The sequence below is a fragment of the Pyxicephalus adspersus genome, chromosome 3 (assembly GCF_032062135.1).
Source record: "Pyxicephalus adspersus chromosome 3, UCB_Pads_2.0, whole genome shotgun sequence".
NCBI lineage: Eukaryota > Metazoa > Chordata > Amphibia > Anura > Pyxicephalidae > Pyxicephalus > Pyxicephalus adspersus.
The window spans coordinates 33,912,487-33,935,218 of NC_092860.1; the positions used below are offsets into that span (position 1 = coordinate 33,912,487).

Below are 22,732 nucleotides of genomic sequence, written 5' to 3' on the forward strand. Positions count from 1 at the left end.
CCTCCGGGGCGTCCCTTCTGAGCCCCCTTCACTTTTGGGCCCATAAAGCCGGTTAGATAGGCGCAAAAGCGCTTACTCTGCAGGGATTCCCCAGGCGGGATACGGAGCTCAGGAATCTGCGTCCTGCTCCGCCGCCATCAAGCCACGCCCCCATATTATCCAGTCTTTATATAGCGCCGACATAATACGCAGCGCTTTAAAAAGTCCATAGTCATGTCACTAACTATCCATGAAAGGGGCTCACAATCTATGTTATGGTCATATGTCATTAAAATAGTCTAGACAATTTTTGGGGGACGCCAATTCTAAACTTCATTTTTCTGGAATGTGGGTGAAAACTGGAGTACCCAGTGGTAACCCACACTGATACAAGGAGAACATACAAACTTTATACAGATAGTGTCCTGGCTGAGATTCGAACCTGTGACCTAGTGCTGCAAATGCCAGAGTGCTAACTGCTGAGCCAACCTCGCTGCCCACACTATGGTAGAAGGTCCTGAATATGGTCTGAATATTAAGCCATAACAGGTGCAAAGCCAAAGATCACCAAAATTTTATTGTGGTTGGCAACAGCAGTTATAGAAAACTTCTACTCAGAATCAGCAATATTGAAAAGGTAATATGAACAGAAACTTACCCCAAATGAGACATCATAATCGTCAGGTGTAAAAGGTTGATCAGCCAGGTCCTCAAAGAACTCAGCAAGGGAATATAGTGTATCTGCTGCCAATCTTTCATATGTTGTTTCATCTAATGCACTATAAAATGAAAGATGAATAGTTACCAGGCAAATAAAAAGCAGCTTGGACAGAAATAACATCTCAATTACATTAAAGGAAATCCGAAAAAAAATTCAGTGTCAAAATATTACCTACTGCTTGTCACAGTTCCTGCTCTTCTGCTAGTGCATATTAAAGTGTTGATGCAGTTATTATTTATTAGTGGATTGGACAATATATGCAAATGATCCTGAAAATGAAAACACAAATTGTAAGTTACTTTTTCTCAATTGCCATTTCAAACTTTCAAACTTTTAGTACAGGTAAAAAAAGTGTAATTTATTATTTAGGTGTGTAAAAAAACCCAAACAAACAAAACAAAGACATAAGTAAACTAATTACAAATATTAGAATTCTGTGTATGGAGAATATCATACCCTATATGAAAAGAAAATGTGTTTACATAAAAAATTGGCTAAAGAAACCATTCCTAGTGACTGTCATCAAAATAATTTTGTTTGAAATATAATAAAAAAATAATATATGAATTCCAACTCTAACTTTGATCATGAACCATTTCGATCATAATTGTCCAAATTTGCAATTTTTCTGTGACAAGCACCTCTCAAAATGTTACCATTGTCTCCGGAACAAGGGGAGAGGAATGGGGACTGCTGTTTCAGTGACAAACATGGAAGATGGGAATTGATATCAGGGAGATGTCCTGAGTCCTTATCTTCTGGGTCAGCAATAGGAACCTAGAAGAGGGTCTTATCTCTCCCTAATATATCCAAAGGTGGAAAAGTTTTTCCATGAGTTCCACTTGGTTAACCAAGTGTAAAGTGGAACTAAACAAAAACTTTAAACCCCCAGGTCCCCCAATGGCGCTGGTCCTTTTCATGATCTGGTCCTGCGCTGTCCTGGAATGACTCTTCGTCCCGGCGCAGCCATCTTCCCTCTTCGCAAGATTCGCTGCTGCACTTATTTTTTTTTTTTAAAAGAAGGGTTGTCTACCCTTCTATATAAAGTAAAGATGTTGAGTTTAGGTACTCTTTAATTACTTTTACTTATTTTAAATATCATATAAATAAAATGTGTTGACACTCCACTTTTTTAGGAAAAACAGAAACATGAACCCACCAGCTTTTGGATGTTAGATCTCTGGTCTATTAGGTGTTTACACCTTCCAGGACCATTGCAATGTGCTCCTATGTGTGCAGGGTTCTGAACTAAACCCCAAACCAAAGTAGGCAAATCCTCACAGCAGTCATATTGCTTAGTGTGGCACACCTCAGCCTATGTGGTATATGTTATGTGGACATAAGAAACAAAAATCAGGTTTTTTGCTTGCACGTGGAGGAGAGATTAGCTGAACTGAATCTATTCTCCCTTGAGGAGAGACGTATAAGGGGGGATATGATCACTCTGTATAAATATATAAATGGTCCATATAGAGAACTCTCTTCCCAAATATTCACTTTGAGAGCATTACAAAGAACAAGCGGGCTCTCTTTGCGTCTGGAGGAAAAGAAGTTTAATCTCCGGATAAGGAAGGATTCTTCACTGTAAGGGCTGTGACAATGTGGAATCGGCTCCCTCAGGAAGTAGTTTCAGCAACTACTATAGATTGCTTTAAGAAAAAGCTGAATGTATTTCTAGAAGCACAGAATATAACTGGGTATAAGGGATTTAAAGTAAAACTAACAGAGACTGTTGATCCAGGGAACATCCGATTGCCTCATGGAATCAGGAAGGATTTTTTTTCCCCTGTTGAAGCAAATTGTACCAGGGTTTTTTTTGCCTTCCTCTGGACCATGTCAATAGGGTTTTATATCTGGGATATGTTTATTTCCCTAGTGGTTGAACTTGATGAATTTATGTCCAGACTGACTCAGTCAACCTGACTTACTATGTAAATGGGTATTCTTTGCAGTGTAAATTGTCATCACATTCACCAAGCTGGGAGTTAATTCCTCTGTTATGTATGCAATCTAAGCTTCCTTAGTACAGCACAAAGTTTGTGCTGCCATAAAGGCATGCTGGGAATTGTAGTCCACTTTGCAGGTCACATGGTCACACGTCTGACTCTCGTACTGACTGAATTGAGAAATGGCTGTAATGCAGAGTACACACAGGTCTTGCCCATTACACAGATATTGTTTAGATAACTTTGCTTTTATTAACCGTAATTAATTCTCTCTTTGCATCTGTCTTGTTTGTTTTAGGGTTAGGTTGGCCTTTACATTTATATTATGAAGGCAGAATAGAGTATGAGCTGTAAAGGCGGTGCCTGCGATGTAACATTCATCAATATTTACCCCCCAGGCCATGACTGGGGCAAATGTTTGCCTACACATGAATAGACATGCGTACTGAGTGAAACAGCTCACATGCTGATTCTGTTCTCTGATTTCCCATTGGATTGTCAAGTCATGTGACCCAGCTAAGGCGGCACCCCTCAGCCTATGGAGGCTTGTCTGATGCCCCCCCCCCCCCGTCATATACTCACTGTGCATGCTGGTCTAATACAAGCTGCCGCACACAGCCTGGAGGTATTGCTCACACTTCTCACGTGACACGCAGACCGCCTGATACCAGTGACAATTCTCAGTGCCCTATAAACGGCCCACATTGTCCCAAGTGCACACCGTGTAGCATTCACTCACACCGGTGTGCCTTATATCGGGGATCGATTTCTTCAGCCTGAGTTGTGAGAACGTATCTGTGCTCAACGTTTCATGTCTAGTGATAATGTTTAAGGCGCTTCTCTGCTGCCATCTAGTGGTAGAACTGCATCTGTTTACTTTTTTTGCATAATGCTTCTACATGTACTGTGCATGATGTGATGAAACACTTGGAAGTGATACACTTCACCCCTAATATATATAAGTTATTATGTAAATACAGGTTACGTATCTGATAGGGACTGTAGATTTGTTCCTAAGTTAAATTTGTATGTAAGTTGGAACAGGTACATTATTTTAATGAATACAATTAGGACAGATGTTTGTCTGATCATATTATTAGGCAGCATGGTGCGAGTTACTGTATAAAATCCTCACTGTGAGTTATTCACAAACAAAGCAAAAATCTTTATGGAGCCTAGACATTTATTAACTTCTGCAGCAAGCTGAGCTTTGATATGCAAAAAGAAACAGAGTTTGCCTTGGTCAATAAAGAGTTACAAGATGTTGTTCAGCTGTGTTTAGCAAAAGATTTCTTCTAATGCAAAACCACCCCCTCCCCCCATCAAGCCTCCATCCTGCACACAAACCAGCAGGGAAGACCGGTTCATATCTAGAAGTTGTCCATATGTCAGATGTCCTTAATGTCATTCATGCAGGGAATGCTGGTGAATGGGAATGTATTGATCTCCCTGGTAATCATAGAAGAGAACTGTGAGCCCCATTAGGAGAGGAAACACGAGTGCAACAAATTTGGAAATAAGCCCTGGTAGCGCTGGATATGCTCTGTGTCAATAGGCTTGCATTGATGGTATCAGTTTGAGAAGTTTCCAAGGATAGGTATTTGAAACACAAAAATTCCGATGCAGATCAAATTCAGCCAGATTGGTAGAGAAATCCAACCTGAGTTAGAATTTGTACTTTCTTTAATGAGCCATACTATCATGTAAATCAATGGCAGGTATGGGACAGCTTGGTCAATCTGCCTGATAATGACCGCTGACAATGATATCATCCAGGGACCTACTGTACATGACGATGGAAGGTATTGTAATGTTGGATCAGAAATCAAAAAAAATAATGTCATTCACATGTGGCCAGTTTTTGAGAGGAAGATGAGGAGGCAAACCCAAATAGAATTCCAGAACTGACCCAGGGGCTAAAGATTGCTGATCACCAGCAAAATGCCATTGGGCAATTTTCTAGTATTAAAACACAGATATAACCTTAAATATTTGATTATGTCCAAATATTGATTATTTCATCCTCCTGTTGTGCTAATAATATGTGTTCAATTCTATAGTTTATATCTTATACAGAGGATGGCGTATGCCTTAACCCCTGTGGCTACAATTCATGCTTCATTCAGGATGTCTTTCATTGTAGCCTCCCCATCATGTTGTAAAGTGCTGAGACTACAAGTGAAAACACCATGATGCACCATGATACACTGGGATGACACTCTAGTGTTCTGCCTGAAATAGTAACAACCAGCAGCCTCTACATGTTTTGGCTGAATAAATTCAAAGTAGTTTAAGTAGTCCTGTGACCAGCCGCTAATGATGCATCTCCTCTACTTACTTATAAGACCTGATTAATTAAAGCTCTCCAAGGCTGGAGAGAATACACTTTCATCTGTGAAGCTGGGTGATCCAGCAAACCTGGAATGGATTTCTTCAAAGGCATTTGCTATTTGCTAGCAAATGTAATGAATCCTGGACCAGATCCATTTCAGGTTTGATGGATTACCCAGGTTCACTGATAAAGGTGTATCCTCTCCAGCCTTGGAGAGCTTTAATAAATCAGATTGCTTCCCCTTCACCCCACAACTACTGATGTGTCTCCTCTCTTTATCCATTATCTCCTTGCAAGTATTGTCTCTGGCACAAAAAATTTTTTAGGACTATCATATTCAAAGGAAATAATCTTAATCAGTTTGATTCCAGGTCCATATGAACACAGATCAATTCCACTGAGCAACAACAGTGCTGCAGCTGATGACGTCAGATGTATTTCAGTGAAGAGCAACCTACTTCACCCAGTGACACGAGGGATGGTAATGGCAATGCAGCCTTGTAGAGCTTGTTTAGAAACATGCTATCATTGTACTCTCTAAAAACATTCAGTTGTGAGATTACGTTTATGTAACCATAGAGATGTTCCTAATTTGTGTGTGAATGGCTCCTAAAGGATGCTCTGATCATAACAAATGCAATATTTGCACTGCCATGGCAGATAACGTAAGCATTTCTAGTCATGGATGGAAGAGTATGTGAATAACACCACCACAAAAAAAACAAAACAAAACAGATATTACCAAAGTCATTAGGTGTCTGCCGATTCCTAGCTGTACATTGCATGTGTCATTTTTTAAAAATTGTATGGCAAGCACATTCATAAACCTTTATAGGATTCTCACTCATATGGCCTGATTCATAAAGCTCTCCAAGGCTGGAGAGGATACACTTTCATCAGTGAAACTAGGTGATTCAGCAAACCTGGAATGGATTTCTTAAGTCATTTGCTATTTGTTAGCAAATGTTTTCAATCCTGGACCAGATCCATTCCAGGTTTGCTAGATCACCCAGCTTCACTGATGAAAGTGTATGCCCTCCAGCTTTGGAGAGCTTTAATAAATTAGGCCCATAGAGAGAAAAGCAACAGTATCAAAATTTTTCACTTGAAAATTATTTAGAAATTGTGAAATCCTTTTTTTTATGACCTTTAACAACTCCTGTCCTTTTATTAAGCTGTATTTTAAAACACTAGCATATTACGCAGCGCTGTACAATAAATAGGGGTTATAAATGACAGACATTTACAAACAATGGGCCTGATTTATTGAAACTCTCGAAGGCTGGAAAGGACACACTTTTATCAGAAAAGCTGGGTGATCAAGCAAACTTGATATGGATCTTGTCCAGGGTTGAAAACATTTGCAAATAGCAAAATGACTTTTAAGACAGCCATTCCAGGTTTGCTGGATCACCCAGCTTCACTGATGAAAGTATATTCTCTCCAGCCTTAGGGAGCTTTATTAAATAAGACCCACTGACACAGGAGGAGGAGAGGACCCTGCCCAAAATCAGGAGAATCATGTTGAAATACTGATCACCATATTTTCTATATATATTTATTCATTTTTCTTGCATACTTTTTATTCCATAGAAGGAGTGAAACCAATCCTTAACATGATTGATAAACCTGGCCTATTGATTGGAATACTTACCACTTTCTTTCCACATGGTATTATCTCACTGAAGTCCATGTGTCTGATTGTATAAATCATATTACCAAAGATACTGGTAAGATATGTGTGGCACCTGTGATGGAATTGTCCTTGTTACTTTAGCTTTTTATTCTAAAATAATGTAACATTTTAGGAGCCATATATAAAAGATAAATGGTGTCAAGCTACATACACAATAAAAATAACAAACGCTGAGAACAAAATATTTTATTTCTTTCATCAATAAAACTATAGTATACAGTTATTTTTTTCTAAATAAATTATATAATTTCTCATTTACAAGCAATAAACTAGATCACAATATTTCAAAGACATTATGTACACAACATAAGGCTTAGTTATAAATAGCACATCTTCAATTCTCTAGTAAACATAATGAAAATATTTGTACGGAAGCTATTCTCCATAACGTATGTGTACACAGAAGCAAACTGGTGCATGAAGTTATTTGATAACCAAACAAGACTGACTTTAGTGATTATTATTCTAAATCAGAAAAAATGAAAAAACAGCTTAACTTTGCATTTATGGTGTTCTGAAGTCTGTTTTGATAGGCCAGTAAGTTCACGTCGTGCCATAAACAGTGGAAAACATGCAAAGAAAACACAAAGTGAGTTTTTGGGAATAACATCCCCCTTCAGTCCAAGGTGATCTGCAGCAACAAAAGCAGGATCTTCATGGAGTTCTTCACAGTTCAATAGTAGAGTGCAACAAAATGTCCATACTCCATACCGTTACATGTGTCAAGTCAACGTACAAGACTTAACCAGATGTTCTTTCTTAAATCCGATACATTCCTACATAATCTCATGTCAAAACCGGACACGCTCAGTAATCCACCATTTCTTTTGTGCACATAGCTCATTGCGGTGTGGATCCGTCTTCTCCTTAGCATACTTTACTGTAAATAAGAGAACATGGTTAGAACAATTATTTTACTTATGTCACCTAAATGCAGCCCCCAATTACATTACCAAGAGCATGAAATGTTGAATGACATATTTTATCTGCACACAGTATGAATGTGTACTAATCAGATAATCCCCTATAAACAAGCACATGTAGGATGATCTGGCTGGGCTTATACTAATGTACAATTTTGCAACTGGCCATCAAATCTAAAATAAAAAAAAATTCTCTGCACTTACATGGAATTAAACATCTAAAGAAGCTTATTTTGTATGTGAATGGATAAATGTATCATTGTCTTTACCAGGGGTGTCAAACTCAAATACACAGAGGACCGAAAATAAAAACTTAGATCAAGATCGCTGGCCAAGCTTGAAATTTATTGAAAAAATTGAGGAAGTTTTCCCTTCTCATTAAATAAAAAACATTTTCATATGGAAACAAAGGGGTTTTGCTTAACATTCAATGTGAAACAAGCTTATAATAGAAAGATTTTTTTTTAAATTTTACTGTATTATAGAAAAAAAGACCACAATAAGCTATGCAGAAGAGTCTTTTGTATTTTGTTTATCCTGGAGTGTGACAAAACTTTCACTTTGGTGTATTCTGCATGGTTGTCACTAGTATAGTACAGTAAGTTGTCTTGTTTCTTCTTATTGCTTTTTCTAATTGTTTTACCTTGCCAGAGAATACAATGTGAAACCAAATGAATTAATGCACATTGCATTCTCTGGCACAATTCTCTGGCTTACCTGTCGATCCACGCATAGGTTGCTGTTCAATAGACATGAGTGATGCCGGGAATCGTAGTAGCGGCAACACTCTCGTCTATAGAACAGCAGCTTAATATGAATTGCAGCTGGCCTGCTGTTACTACGGATTGCAGTAGCGGCGGGTAAGCTGCAATTCATTTTAAGAATTCTTTTTTCCAAAAAAAGGATGTTGCAGGCCAGATTTTGACACCCCCGGTCTGTAGGTTCTGTTTACACAGCTAGCCTACATGACTGCATTGCCTGTTTCTTCGGGCCTAAATTCTGACAACTATAGTCTAAAACATGATTCATTGATTTTGAACTTAAAGCAGCCTGCATGTATACACACATATTTTGTAGAGGTCCACTGAAGCCTTAAAGGAGGAAAAAGCCGCTTTAGTTTGTAATGTTTTGTTTTGCTCCAGCCCTTCCCGAGTCTCTGCATTGCTTAGTGAGACTGTCCATCAAAAAGCAGGCCCTATAGTGATCCAACCCCCAAACACTAAAGTGAAAAAGTAATAAATTCAATGGCCCAGTTCAGACTAATGCAGTTGGAGGATGGCATAAAAAACAAAGTGACTACCACAGGTAACCAAGTGTCCAGGTGATCGTCTGCATTCACTGGGACAGCTGCACAAAACTACTGATATACACAAATGTTCAGCTATTTATATGTATGGACTGCAGGTGTAAATGAAGCTTTATTATTATTAGGCAAATATAGTTTGCAAATTAGGTATATCTGAGAATCATGAGTGCTCAGTTTTCCTATCCTCTTCATCAGAATTTAATGACTGCATTAACATGCTTCAATAAACTAATAATCCATCAAAGTCAACAGCTTTGTAGATTTTAGAATAAGTTTCATTTACCACTGTTAAATAAAAATAAGACCTGTATGTCCCTTGTTAATGGCTCTCAATAACACTATGTTTTAGCATCAGTGGGTGTATAATCAGAGATTGCAAAGGATATAAAGAACATGTAGAACAGTGGAGGAAACTAGCAGCGGATTTGGAGAAATACAATTTCTTTGTTCAATGCCCCAGAGCAAACACAGAAAATGTCATTTTAAATGGAAAAAGGCCCAGTCCTGTGTTGTTGGCTGTAAAAGGTATTGCAGCGTGCTTGTTTTTAGCACATAATTCATTTCTTCCATTGTACAGTTATGTCTCTACAAGCCTAATGCATTTATACAAAAATCCAAGCTTTATGTGACATTCAGTAATGTTGTTTCCTTTTTTTTATCAATGCATAAAGAAAGCTTGTTTATTGGAGCTTAAAATCTTCAGAAGCTTATAAGGTAATGCAAAGAGTGCTGGCTTCAAGTAACCCAGAGCAAAATGTATTCCCTTTTATCAATTTAGAGCTCTCAAATGCTGAGCTGTATGTTTGTGTGCTTTGGACATTGTCTGAATTCATATTACTGGAGGATGTGTTTTGTTGGCTCGTTATCAAAAAATATTCCTGTGAAAGTATTATAAAGCTAGCCATACCCTGGTCCTGCCAACCCCCTTCCCTTTTATAAGACAAACTAGGGAAGAATGTGATGTGTCCTGCTGAGGATATTTCCTCTAATAACTGAATGTTGTGTAAACTCAATATCACCAACCCACACATGCAAACACTTGTGTGGCTAGAGGATGGCATGCAGACAGGGCTTGTACCATGCCGATGCCAACCATTATTCATTTTTTTTAAAATAATAACTTTTATAGGATGAAAAAGTTCCACAGCATTAGAAGCATAGAAGACTGATGGCACGAAATACCAAGTGGATCATGGAGGCTGCATCTTTGATTTGTTTTCTTTTTTTCTCTGACTATAGATCTACTAAACGTTTTGTCCCAAACATGTTTCAATTCACCAAATGTTGGCTGACTTACTTTTTCTGCTGGGAATCTGTTCCAAGCACCAGCTACTCTTTCAGTGAAATTATACTTCCTAAGATTAGTTTTGATCTTGTGACCCGCTAGTTTGAAGTCAAGTGTCACTTATTTTGATTCCAGATTCATATTAAAGATAGTGCTCCTCTGAACAACATGACCAGTGACCAGTAGAAATATATAAAACTTTCCCTGATGAATGTGCCACCAAATATTTTATAAATATACTCTGAATATAGCTCACTACAATACAAGTTGTGCTCACTAAAAGGAATGTGTATTTATTTTTGCACCTCAAATGACAAAAAACCTTCTAGTTCATTTTCTGGAGAAATAAAACATGGAATCAGATGCTGCTATGAGCCGCATGTTATTTTCACCATTTTCATTTCTCACTCTAGTGTTTGGTTATAATACAACCTGACAAACAGCAGCAGTAACACTTGTCCACCAACAGGTGGCATTGTTGGCTTAGTGGAGAAAAACTCTTAAAGGAATAGCAAGCATAAAATACAAGTTCATTTACAAGACTTTTTCAAACCTTCATTGCTAAAGTAGTACAATGGCAGCATTTATTCTTACTATATTGATCCTGTTTAAAAGCTGGATATAACACCGGATATGTTAGAGACACAATTTCAATTATTTTACATTTTGTTGTAGTTATTAATAATTTACCAGAAAGAGGATATTTTATTGTTAACAATTTTGAAACCACTAGTACTGTGTATGTTTAGGGAACTTTAAGATGTATTTTGCTTACTTGGTGTCTATCCTAACATATATGTTTCCTTATGTCAATAAAAAGCAAAATTATATTCCTAAAAAACCTGGTAAACCAATAAGAATGGATACTCTGCAAAGTGCGGCATAATACTCCGCTGCTTTATACATTGATTGAAATTATTTCTAATATGAACTATCCATGGTAATGTGAAACCTTGCTTTTTTTGCTGTAGGTTGTTTAAAGTAAATGTAAACCTAAGTACATATAGAATAAAACATATTGCACCTTACCAGTACTTAGATGTGGTGGCTGGAATATATTCTCATTTTTCAGACTAGGCAAGCACAGAATACAATTTCAGCAAGTACAAAATACAAGTTGATCTTGCTAAACATGCAGTGTCCTTCCAATGAGATGAAACAATAGAACTATATAAACTACTAGTTCCATCAATCCACCATGTAAAGGCATTGAGCAAGGACATGTCTGAAGTCCAGCCTATGTGACAAATGACTGCTTCTATACATGAGAGTGTAGACATGATGGGACACAAAGAGTGTTATTTGTGGGATCACCAGGTAAAAATAAAACCTGACAAACCAATGCATCTACCACATCTAAAAACTGCAAAATAATACATTTTTGTTTTTTTGGCCAGATACTTTTTTAATATTAGTTATATTAGGGTGACATTTCCTAGAGTCTAATTCACACTGGCAGTGAGGTTGCAGTACAGTTACCACTTCTCCATGCCAGGAAGTGTTGCCGATCGGGGACATGCTACAGGTGGTGTCTCCCTGCAGCAGACCCCACAGTACTGCTCACTACCGCCAGCTGTCACATGTGCAGATGATGCTTCTTTCTGAACTAGCGGTGCCATGTGCATGCTCAAGTGGCTGAGAAGTTGCCAGACATGGGGTACAGCACAATATCAGGCAATGAGGAGGAATCTGTGAACCTACTCTAAGAAACAATGATCACATGTCTGAATTATGTCTTATAAACCTAAACTACAAATAGAATTTTTGAAATATTTTTGTAACAATTTACATGTATTTATAAAACTACATGATGTGCAAATGACTTTCATTTGGGCCCATTCGGATCCATGTGGTGCCTTATTGCACATGAGCCAATGTGTGTTAATGTGCATTCCATTAGGAGAAACCAATGAAATAAATGGGCAGGCAATGCAATCTAGCCTGTTAAAAAAGCACATTACCTTTAGTAACTAATGCAATGCACAGTAGTAAGTGTGATCTATTATTCACAATGAATAGAACTGCAATGCACCAATGTGTTTTGTGTTTTACTGTGTGCTGTGGTTACCACAACACAAAGATCCAAATGGGCTCTAAAGGAGATTATAAGGAGTCATAAATGTGTAAATAATCATAGAAAACCATAAACAGGTGTAGTAGATAACATAACTAACTAGTTGTGCTTGGAACGGGAATACCCATGAGGCTTTATCCTCACCATAAAATTGGTTGGTATCAGCAAAACCTCATTACCTCTGCTCTAGTTGTCATGTCATGTTTGATGGTTATATATATATATATATATATATATATATATACTACATTTATTATAACATATATTTTTTCCTTTCCTTTCTTTCTGTATAATAAAAAAAAACTGAATCAGCGTTCAAGCTATTTTAGCGCCTGCTAGTAGCGAGAGCTTGCCCGCAATACATTTGGATGTGGCAGAGGAGTTCTATTTGACTAATGCTTTCTTTGAGCCTCACTTTATTTGTTATTCAAAGCTGACTTCATGCTAGTGAAAATAAGGAAGGAACTTGACTGCCAACACCCATAATATCCTGGAACACACGTAGACAAGAGAAATAGAAAAAATGTGCAGATTAACAGCAGGGCGGTGGTTAACATTTTCTGCGGCATCACACTGTATTATCTCACAGCTCCAACTGTAGCATAGCATGGACAATTCTGACAAAGAGAACATACAGGAAAGTACACAATCACAAAGATAAGAACAGCCAGTGCAACAGGACATCAATATTCTACCTAGCACAGCATGTTTAGATGTGAAACAGAAGAGACAAAGCCAGGCCAGGATGAAAAGCAGTTCATGTGCACAGCATTTTACATTTGTTTTTATATAGGTCACTGATCGGACTCCTGTTAGTGTTTTAGAATAACTGGCAGATCTATTACATTGAATAGCAGTCATGCAAAAGCAACATCAAGATCTGTAGTAAATAGAGAAGCAGAAATAATGTATTATATAGCAATCATTAATATAGGTTTAAAGATTATGTCTTGTTTAATGAAGATATCTTGTTGGTTATTCTTGAGTGTAGCAACCAATCAGCATTCACTTTGCTAAAGGCAAACCACTGCCAGACAAATGCTGATTAGTCGCTATGTATTATTGCCATGGTTAAATTTATCATTCATTTTTATATTATTCATCACTTATGTGTCTGGATATCATCAGTGGAAATACAGTCATCACACATTTGCATAAACAGCTGTAACTCCAATCCAGCTATTTAAAACCAGCGTTCTATGGAAGCCTAAGCTTCCTCCAGTGGTTGCTGGTGGTTCCTTGAGCTTTACCTGACTGACCTATCTGATGCTGTCTAGAATGGTGACATTCTGACTAACACTGTAATGAGCATTCTTTCCAAATTATCACTGTAATGAGGGAGTTTTTCCCTCCGATCCTCAATTAGATCATATTAGCAGGATTTCCCCAAAATCTAAAATTATTTTAAGGGTTCCTAGGGGGTAAAAAATTATGAAAGACTTCACTAATCCAAAACAGCAAATTAAGGAAGATTAAAGATGGGTCTAGCAGATGTCCGCTTTGTGTACATGCAGATTCCAATTATGTAAGTTATCCCTTTTTTAATTGAAGTGAAACCTTTCATTTTACATCTACATTAGTGGTCTGCTGCTCTGGCCGGTGCTCCCACCAGCGGGGTAAGGAGAAGTATAATGTCTCCCATATGCATCGCAGGCCCAGGACGGTGGGTGGGTTGTGTCTCTGGCAGAGTGGGCGGGCCCTTGCATCATGATGTCACTTTGGGTGACGTCTCTTCCCCTTTGAATGACATGCTCCCTGCGCATGCGTGGTCCAGAGTCCGTAAATATAGTGACCAGTGACGTCCAAAAGGTGGGGGACCACTGTTCTATATGAATGTTAACATAGTTATAATATTTCATCCCATAAGCCTAAATGCACTTTCTGCACTAAGTGCACTAAAAAGAGCTGTAGCAACTGACCCCTCATCTCCATCCAACCACTCCCCACTGGCAGAGGGCATATTAGGACATTGGCACTATTACAGGTTCTGCATCTAACTTCTACATGGTCTATGAGATACAGGAGGCCAGGAATGTACCATCTGTGGGGACACTGTTCAATGACTTTGGTTCATTGAATCATTAGGACTATAATATTAACCCCTTGCAAAGGAAAGAGTTGCTGTATTAAACAATTGATTTATTCATTTATTTATTTATAATGATTGATTGAATTATTCTTTAAATGTATCATTTATAGAGATGTACTAAGGCAGCCTGTTCTTAAGAAACCTGGTGTTATTTTATTACATTTTTTGCTAACCCCATTTATGAAAGTGCTGATTAGCTGAACAGATCTCTTTTAAAATATCACTTATTTCTGAACTGCGAAAAGGGGATCAACACTCTATTCAAGAGAATGGAGCTTCTGATCACCAATTTAGGAAGTTATAATATAGCAATAAGACTGACTGCTATAATGCAATTAACCTATAGTGGTGACCAGAAGCTCCCTCTCCGTAGTGCGGTCAATGTTTAATAAATGTTGTAATCACGAAAAAATTACAATCTTCTATCCTGTCACCTTTTTGATAAATTGGCCCTATAGGTACAGTGTGTGCAGAGATGTCTTTTTCATGAACCTGTAAAGTAAGGCTTTATTACCTTTTTTTTTTGTTTCTAGCTTTTTTAAGAGTTTAAAGTGCAGAAAATGAAAAAAAAAATCCAATGCTTTTTTAAAAAAGTAACCCTTCAGTTCAGTAGGTAAGCACTTAATTTTTATATCCTAATTGTTCCATGTTTTTTTCTATACTCTCCATACTGGTCCTATAGGACCATCTGCTCCGTCTTTGTCCTGCATTTAGCAGAACACAATAGTGACTGGCCTGCCTTCTCATTTCTCCACCAGCAAGATCAACACAATCAGTTGGATGTTTGGCATCATATAAATTACATTTTTTCTGTAACATCTTTAGTCACTTGATTTCTTCTAACATATGATTATAATTATAGCATAGTGGTAAATACCTAAAGAATACTCACTAAGTAGACATCAAAGATGGAGCCATTGTCGTTGTCCATTTCTAAAGTGCTCTGTTCTGATGTCTGGTATGCACTGTCTTCAAGTGTGAATGTTGAACTTGATGGTAAACCCCTTCTAGAAATAAAAAGCAGTAGGTCAGAACATCAATGATCCTACAGAATTTACATCTTATCCAGTGATACCTATTGAATAATTTCTTTTCATACCTAGGTTAATAAACGTATGAGGCCAAACTACTGTTGCCAAATCTTTGATTAACGTGGCAAGGATTCATGTAACAGACAAGTAAAGATGATGATAAATGATTTCTCCAGTTGGAAGTGGTTGTTGTCCTATCACAGTGTATACACTATATTTATCTGTCAGCTAAAGATTTCCCTTCTCATCCCAGTCGAAGTAGTTTAAACTTTAATGTAAACTTGACTGCTGTTGCCCAGGGTTTTGACTTGCCACAGCACACCCTCCAGCACTGCATTAGCTACAATGACCTGCATTGCCCCATCAGGGACGGGGCAGGAATCAGGAAGCTGCCTCCAGCTTATTAGAGGTAATAACAGCAACCGCAACAATTTTTATAACCTCACCACCTGTCTCTTTCACCAGACAGCAGCTGCCTAGGACGATCTGGAGGCGTGAGATTACCTTCTCATGTACAGCTGTACCTTTATAATCTATCAATAAAATCATTTGTTTACAGCTACAGTAAACTGATGACAGATGTCTATGCTGATCACTAAGGCATGAAAAAACTCAGTGTTGCCCCTTTCAGCTGCTCGCCCCATAATTTGCTGATAGATGACAGAATTACGTCAAATGTTTAGAGCAGAATTCAGAATTATGGTATGCCACATGGGTTGGTAACTGATATCTTGGCAACAAACCCTTACACATGACGTTACAGATATTCTTACCAAATTCAACAAAATCAATGTCCCAAATTGTGGTCAATTGGGTTAAAATGACCAATCTTGTAAGGATAACAGATTTTTTTTTTTACAATGAGAAAACACAAGGAGAGGAGAAATTCTACAAATGCCTTTGTATCTAACTGTATACTTCCCTTTTACAGCAGTATGAGTAAAACATACTTTTCTTTAGCAAGTCTTATATCAAATTTCACAAAGGATGATCACTTTATGTTGGGTGGATGTACTAAATTCAAAGGTATTGGCTAGAGCTATCATTGTTCATTGCACTTGCTGCATCTACAAATACAATATCTACTAAAAACGTATATATTCCCTCAAATACTTCCAAAAGAAGGAACTAGGTTGTAGCCTTTATCCATAAAGCTGTCCTGTCATGGAAAAAACATTTAACACATATATTAAATATTAACACATAACACCTTAAGAAAAAGCATTCATACTTTACAGGTCCATCATCAGTTTGTGGAATATTTGCTCTGTTTTAAAGTTATGTCAAGGAATCGTGACACTTTTCAGAGAACGGATGTATTTATGCCCTGCCGCGCTATGTGGTTCATTTTGCTGGCCCCTATGTCAATATTGTTATTGCTGTCTTATGCCATAACCAAGGGGCTTCCTAAAGGATTCTCATATCCCACACACCTTTGCACAGCATTTTTTTGCAACAGAGGGAATATTCAATGGACCTGACCAAAGACTGGAAAAGATAGACTGTCATGGAGAACCTGGATGATCCAGGAAACCTGAATTTGGTCCAGGAATTGAAAATATTTGCCAATGGCAAAAGATTTTTAAGACATTAAGTCCAGGAATGCTAGATCGCTTAAGTTCTCCCATGATAGTCTATCTAATTCAGTTTTAGAGAGCTTTAATAAATCAGACCTAATGACTGAACAATAAACCAGGGAGGTTTCTTTCTTTACAGGTGATAATTTATAAAACTTGTTTCCAGTGAGTGGTATGCATTAAAGGCCTTATCCCACCTAGGCAATGCGCATGCTTTCATTTTTATGTGCTTATTTTGTTTAGTTTTTTTTACAATTTTAGTATGACATAGGCACATTTATGATTCACATTGTGTTTTATGCTTTTTTTAGTTAATATTTAATTAGAAAAAGGAATGATTTTACAATGCTCAGACCAAAAAAAACAAATAATATAAGTGTTCAACCTTCACAAAAAATGCACAAAAAGACGTCCTGCCATCCATAAAGCTGCACCATAAAGATGTGAACTAGCCATATAAAAATAAATGGGATGTATGAAAACAGAAAAGTGTAAACGTTATCCAAATCAAATACTAAAGTGCTGAGTAGTGATGGCAGGAGACCCTGGACAAACCCAATGAAAATATCCTGGGGCTGGATAATAAAAAATGTATAACTAAGCTATGTGTCAAATTGAACAATTAATATTAATGTTACTTTCTAGGAAATTATGCATTAACATGAAAGGATCTTCACAAACCTCTTGAATGCAGCAATTGAAACAGAAGTACCCAGCAGAAATTTGTCATTTTATACCTTTTGGATATGTTCACATCTGCGGTTTTACTGCTTAAAAATACTTGCCAAAATATAGTTTCCATTAAAACGAATGAGTTTTGTTGTAGCTAATATCACAGGGAATTTCGGTTGCGTTTTCTAATAGCAATCTCGTTAAAACAGGCTAACTTGGGCTTGGGGTCAACTTCCTGTAGGAAAAATTAAAACAGTTTTTTAGGCGTGTTTAAAGTGTGTTGGAAAATTGCCCCAAATCGCTTGCACAGGCATTTGCAAAAAGCAATTTTTGCCTGAAAAGGTTCCTTAAAGCCTAACTGCACATAATAGGGGCCCATGAGCAGTAATGCCAGCATTTTTTTTTTTACCGCAGGTGCAAACCTACCCTATGGGTCACAAATGTGGTTTTCTGACATAACTTTTGAATAAATAAATAGAAAAGGTACAATAAAGGGTTCCTGTTGCAAAATATGCTTGACAAATATTTTTACTACTATTCACATGGGCTAAAATGAATGGAAATGTTTTTACCATAAACAAATGATATTGGTGAGTCATTTGTAAAGTGGATGAGCCAGTTTTTAATTGGTAACCATACTTTAAGTTTGTGGATTAATTCTGCAATTAGACCCTAATGTGTTTACAATCACATCATGCTGTTGTACAATTGCCAGCAGTACTAGTTAATTTCTCCCCCAAGGAGAATGCATGCAACTGTTTTGAAAGCAGAAATACACTATCTACAATATTAACATTCCTATTATATAATTGTTTTTTGTGGAAAAAGGTACAATCTTACCTAAGTGAAGGTTGACGATAAAATACAATGGTCATCTATATTAACACACATAATAAAACCATCTAAAATGGGACTTATTTGGAAGAGTTGAAATGTTGGGACACCAAGCAGGTGGCAATGCTATCCTTTCTTTTTACTTTTATGTATTATCAATGATCTGTTTATACACACGTAGACTTTCATAAAAACATAAACAGAGCATATATAAAACTAAGTTCCACTTACATGGCTAAGTTACAATCATTTCAGGTTCCAAATATTGGCCCAGCCCTAAAATTTATATAGATTAAAAGAATGTGTCATTTCATATGTGGACACTGACATGAATACCTTAGTATGAGTATCTTGGTCTTTTAGTTTGGGGTTCTTTTTCAACAACTCAGCTCTAAATAATTAACCCTGCCGAAAAATCAGAAGAAGCAACTCTCAGTTTCTCCTATAATGGTGCTTCCCTCAGGCAACTGTTGTGAAGATGGATCTGCAAGCTGTTGCTGTCAACTATGTTCTGGCAGAATCTAGGAACTAAATCAAGATTTTCCTATCCTTTAGAGCAGGGGTGTCAAACTCTAGCCGGAGGGCCAAATCTGGCCCTTAAGGTCCTTTTTTTTTGGCCCTCCAAAGAATTCCGAAAATGAACTACATCTGGCCCGCCCACCTGTGTTACCACCTCACATCATCATTTTCAATACATGCAAAACATAGACATTATTACTCTACACCCATTATGTAACACAAAGCCTAGGCAATGATCACATGGTGCCTGACTACCAGGGACATTGTGTTTGTTTCAATCCATTAGAGAATGCATAGTGTAATATTTAGTGTCAGACAAACTTGTGATGTGAGAGGATGAACAACACACAGCCTGCAATGATAGATAGAAATTAGTCTTTTCAACCCTAAAGTGTGTGTAGAGGGGTTTGTTTGGCCCCTGACTTGGTCTAAGTTTTTAATTTCGGCCCTCTGTGTATTTGAGATCGACACCCCTGCTTTAGAGCATCTACATTGTGCTGTATAACAGAATCCTCTAAAATGACAATAAAACCACAACATTTCCAGTAGTCTGAGGTCTTGCTAAAGGATGCTTGAACTAAATGCCACACAACCTATTTTTGCAGAAATGATCTATTGCTAACAAATTACAATTACAAGGTTTCCTCTGGACCTCTTTGAAGAAAAAAGTAAGATGATTCAAAATCTAAAAAAGATAATAAACTAAAAGAAATCATTTATAGTATATTTTTGCAGTCCTGATGTCGATGACACTTATATAGGAACGGTCAAATATCTTCTTACCTCCTTACCAAATGGTACAAGACACCTGATAGATTGCATACTATTTTCCCTATGTCTCTGATATGAGGTGTGGTACTGAGAGGGGCACAATGTTACATGTTTTCTGGTCTTGTGAGAAACTTCAAAACTTCTGGCAAAGCGTAAAAAAATCTGTCAGGATATGTCTGTGAGGCCAATACCCAACGATCCTGGGTTTTTTCTGCTCCATCTCAATGACCGGCCACATAAAGTTTATAACAAATCAGTGAATAAAAACCCGGTAAGTGCGGCCAAGGCCTGGATCCCTAGCCTGTGGAAGAAAGTGTTGGCCTCTTCAGTAGGAATGTGGCAGAGTAAAAAAAATTAGATTAATGGAGGACCTGACTGCAGGTAAATATAAACGGGACGAGAAATTTTGGGAAACTTAGGCACCTTGGATTATTTTCCAAGAATCTTCAAACTATAAAGATTTGCTGGGCACTTAGAGGGTGGAATGTGATTATGTGACTGTAGTAATCCTAGGCAGGTGGAAATGTATTTATTAATAGTGGGTGTTGCAATGTTTGTTCTGGTTCTTTCATTTATGTATTTCGTTTATGTATGGGAATGATGGTGTATATTTGTTTCTTTAGCTTTTATTTTTTCTATGCAACTGGCCTGTACGGTTACTGTTAAAATGTGCTAGGATCAGGATTTGTTCCTCCTTCCCCATATGTTACTATTGTTTCTTATTTTGTTTCCTTTGTTTGTTTTTTCATTGTCAAAAGTTTCGAAAAAATCAATGAAAATATAATGTTTAAAAAAAAATACTCTTACCATAGTCATTAGCACAGTCTAAGGGCAATTTAGAGGGAAGCCAACTGTTAGCATGTTTTTGGAATGTAGGAGGAAATCAGAGTACCTGGGGGAAACGCAGAAAACACAGGGAGAACCTGCAAACTCCATGCAGATTGTGTCTTGGCATTGTTACTATTACAAACCTGTGAAAGCCATGAGACTACTCAAGGTCTCAATGTTATCGTCTTGCTTACCGAACCATTTATGAAAACAGCTTCTTAAGGTTAAGGGAAGGTAGAGCTTTCATGAACCACAGGGGACTTTGCTTGTGGGTTGTGGAATTGCAATGTACTCTGGTATTAGAATATTAAAAATCTTTTTAGTCAGCAGAATTTGTGCACTGCCTTCCTTTACAAATGTCACATAGACATCAGATCACCACCACTGGAAACAATCTTTTGTGATCACTTCCACCGCCAATGAATCAACAAGTACTGTACACACTGAGCTTTTCTTATAGAAAAGTTCAGTGTCCACTTCCAATTGGTGGTTCATCAATCCACCAACATGGATTGATAAATGATGCCATTGTACACATCTGTATGTATTTTAAATTCTGGGGTCCATTTATGAACATTTTCCCCTAATTATTTCTAAATAAACATAAATATGAGAAGTAAAAGTATATATATATCAATAAACTAGTAGAGTTATACATATCAGCTACCAAATCACAAACCTATCTGTTCTGAAAAAAGAAAAAAAAATCTCATGATGAATTACAAAAGGTAAAAGTGATTTTCTGCAAAACAATAAAGCTCTAAAATAAAAACACTTTTGTGTTGAAAAAGAAAGCTTTGCAACAATGTAGGACTGATCATCATCAATTACCCTATATTTACAGCCAATTCACAGTAGATGCTATTTTGATAAATACATGCATAAAGCATTGGGTGCATTGTATTTTTTGGTGCTCTGCAGTTTACAGATGGCATCATTTTGTATAAAAGAGCTACTAAATCATGTAAACAGTGAATCTTTGCCACTGTAGACACTTTTGTTTAGGAAGATGGCTATGATTATGTGATATGCAGGTAATTTAAGATATCAGCACAACCCAGCCATAGTGTCAATCAATGAGATGGCTGGGCAGGAATTTATATGTTTTCCTATAGATATATCAACCTGATAGCAACAAGTCAGTATCAAGTGTCCTGTTTTAGGTTTCTCTGGTCTTCGACTTGTTAAAAAATAAAAGTACCAAAGAATAGTAATACGAAATGGAAAAACTTTTTTTTACCCCTGTAATGAATTTTATCCATTGATGTTCTCTCCAGTATCTATGTTATTAGTAATGAAAATGTTCCAAAGCCATTATGTTGCTACTATCATCACATGCTTTGACAATAGTTATTATCTTTAATACCTATGAACACAAGAGGGAAAAAACTGTACTGTTTTCAAAAGGCAAAGCACTATATTTATGCGTGTTTCTGTTTTCAACCCTCCCTTGGCAAACAGAATATTATATCTTAACATCCACGGTAAATACTAACATAAGATGTTAATGTGACCATGTGACGTTATGTGGAACGAAAATGCTTAAGGTTAATTACATTTTATACACGACAGTAAAAACATGGCAAAAAGTTAAAATCAAGTTACTTGGTATTCAAATTCAGACATTTACATAAATATACTGATGGCACTAAAACTGGATTAGGTTTCTCATTTATTTCTCCTTCACAAGTAAGATTCTGCAATAATGTGCCTTTACAAGTGCACTGCATTTGATTTCTGAAAAACTCTAGGCCCAATTTACTAAACACACTGGGCCTGGTTTATTAAAGTTCTCCAAGACTGTGGAGCATATACTTTCATCAGTTATACTGGGTGATTCAGCAAACCTGGAATGGATTTCTTAAAAGTCATTTCCTATTAGCAAACTTTTTCAATCCTGGACCAGATCAATTCCAAGTTTGGTGGATCATCCAGCTTCACTGATGAAAGTGTATCTTCTCCAGCCTTGGTGAGCCTTAATAAATCAGCCCTATATGTGTATGCTGTTGCACAGATATATTTGTAAATCAGGAATAACAACTAAACTGCCTTTGTGCAGTGTTACCGTGTTTCCCCGATGATAAGGCAGGGCCATCAAATAAGACAGCCCCCCCTTTTTAGGGAAAAATGAAAAATAAGCCCCCCCCCC

The 22,732-nt window shown here is 37.2% G+C and overlaps 2 protein-coding genes across 6 annotated transcripts in view; both read right to left on the minus strand.

Annotated features, from left to right (window-relative positions):
- Positions 1–3,442, minus strand: part of FXN (frataxin) — a 17,886-nt gene extending 14,444 nt beyond the window's left edge. Inside the window, exons 1-3 of one of the 2 annotated variants that reach the window (XM_072404178.1) lie at positions 3,229–3,435; positions 872–969; positions 638–758 (exon numbers count right to left, since the gene is read on the minus strand). In XM_072404178.1, the coding sequence (XP_072260279.1) occupies positions 638–758; positions 872–969; positions 3,229–3,351 (342 nt within the window). In that variant the 5' untranslated portion in view covers positions 3,352–3,435. Of the gene's footprint in view, positions 1–637; positions 759–871; positions 970–3,228 lie in introns of both variants that reach the window. The other variant, XM_072404180.1, reaches the window with a different exon arrangement.
- Positions 3,443–6,844: 3,402 nt separating this feature from the next.
- The window catches only part of PIP5K1B (phosphatidylinositol-4-phosphate 5-kinase type 1 beta), an 88,956-nt gene continuing 73,068 nt past the window's right edge, over positions 6,845–22,732 (minus strand). For 3 of the 4 annotated variants that reach the window (XM_072404181.1, XM_072404184.1, XM_072404183.1), the window contains 2 exons: positions 15,244–15,358; positions 6,845–7,554 (listed from right to left, as the gene is read on the minus strand). In XM_072404181.1, the coding sequence (XP_072260282.1) occupies positions 7,552–7,554; positions 15,244–15,358 (118 nt within the window). In that variant the 3' untranslated portion in view covers positions 6,845–7,551. The remainder of the gene's footprint in view (positions 7,555–15,243; positions 15,359–22,732) is intronic. The other variant, XM_072404182.1, reaches the window with a different exon arrangement.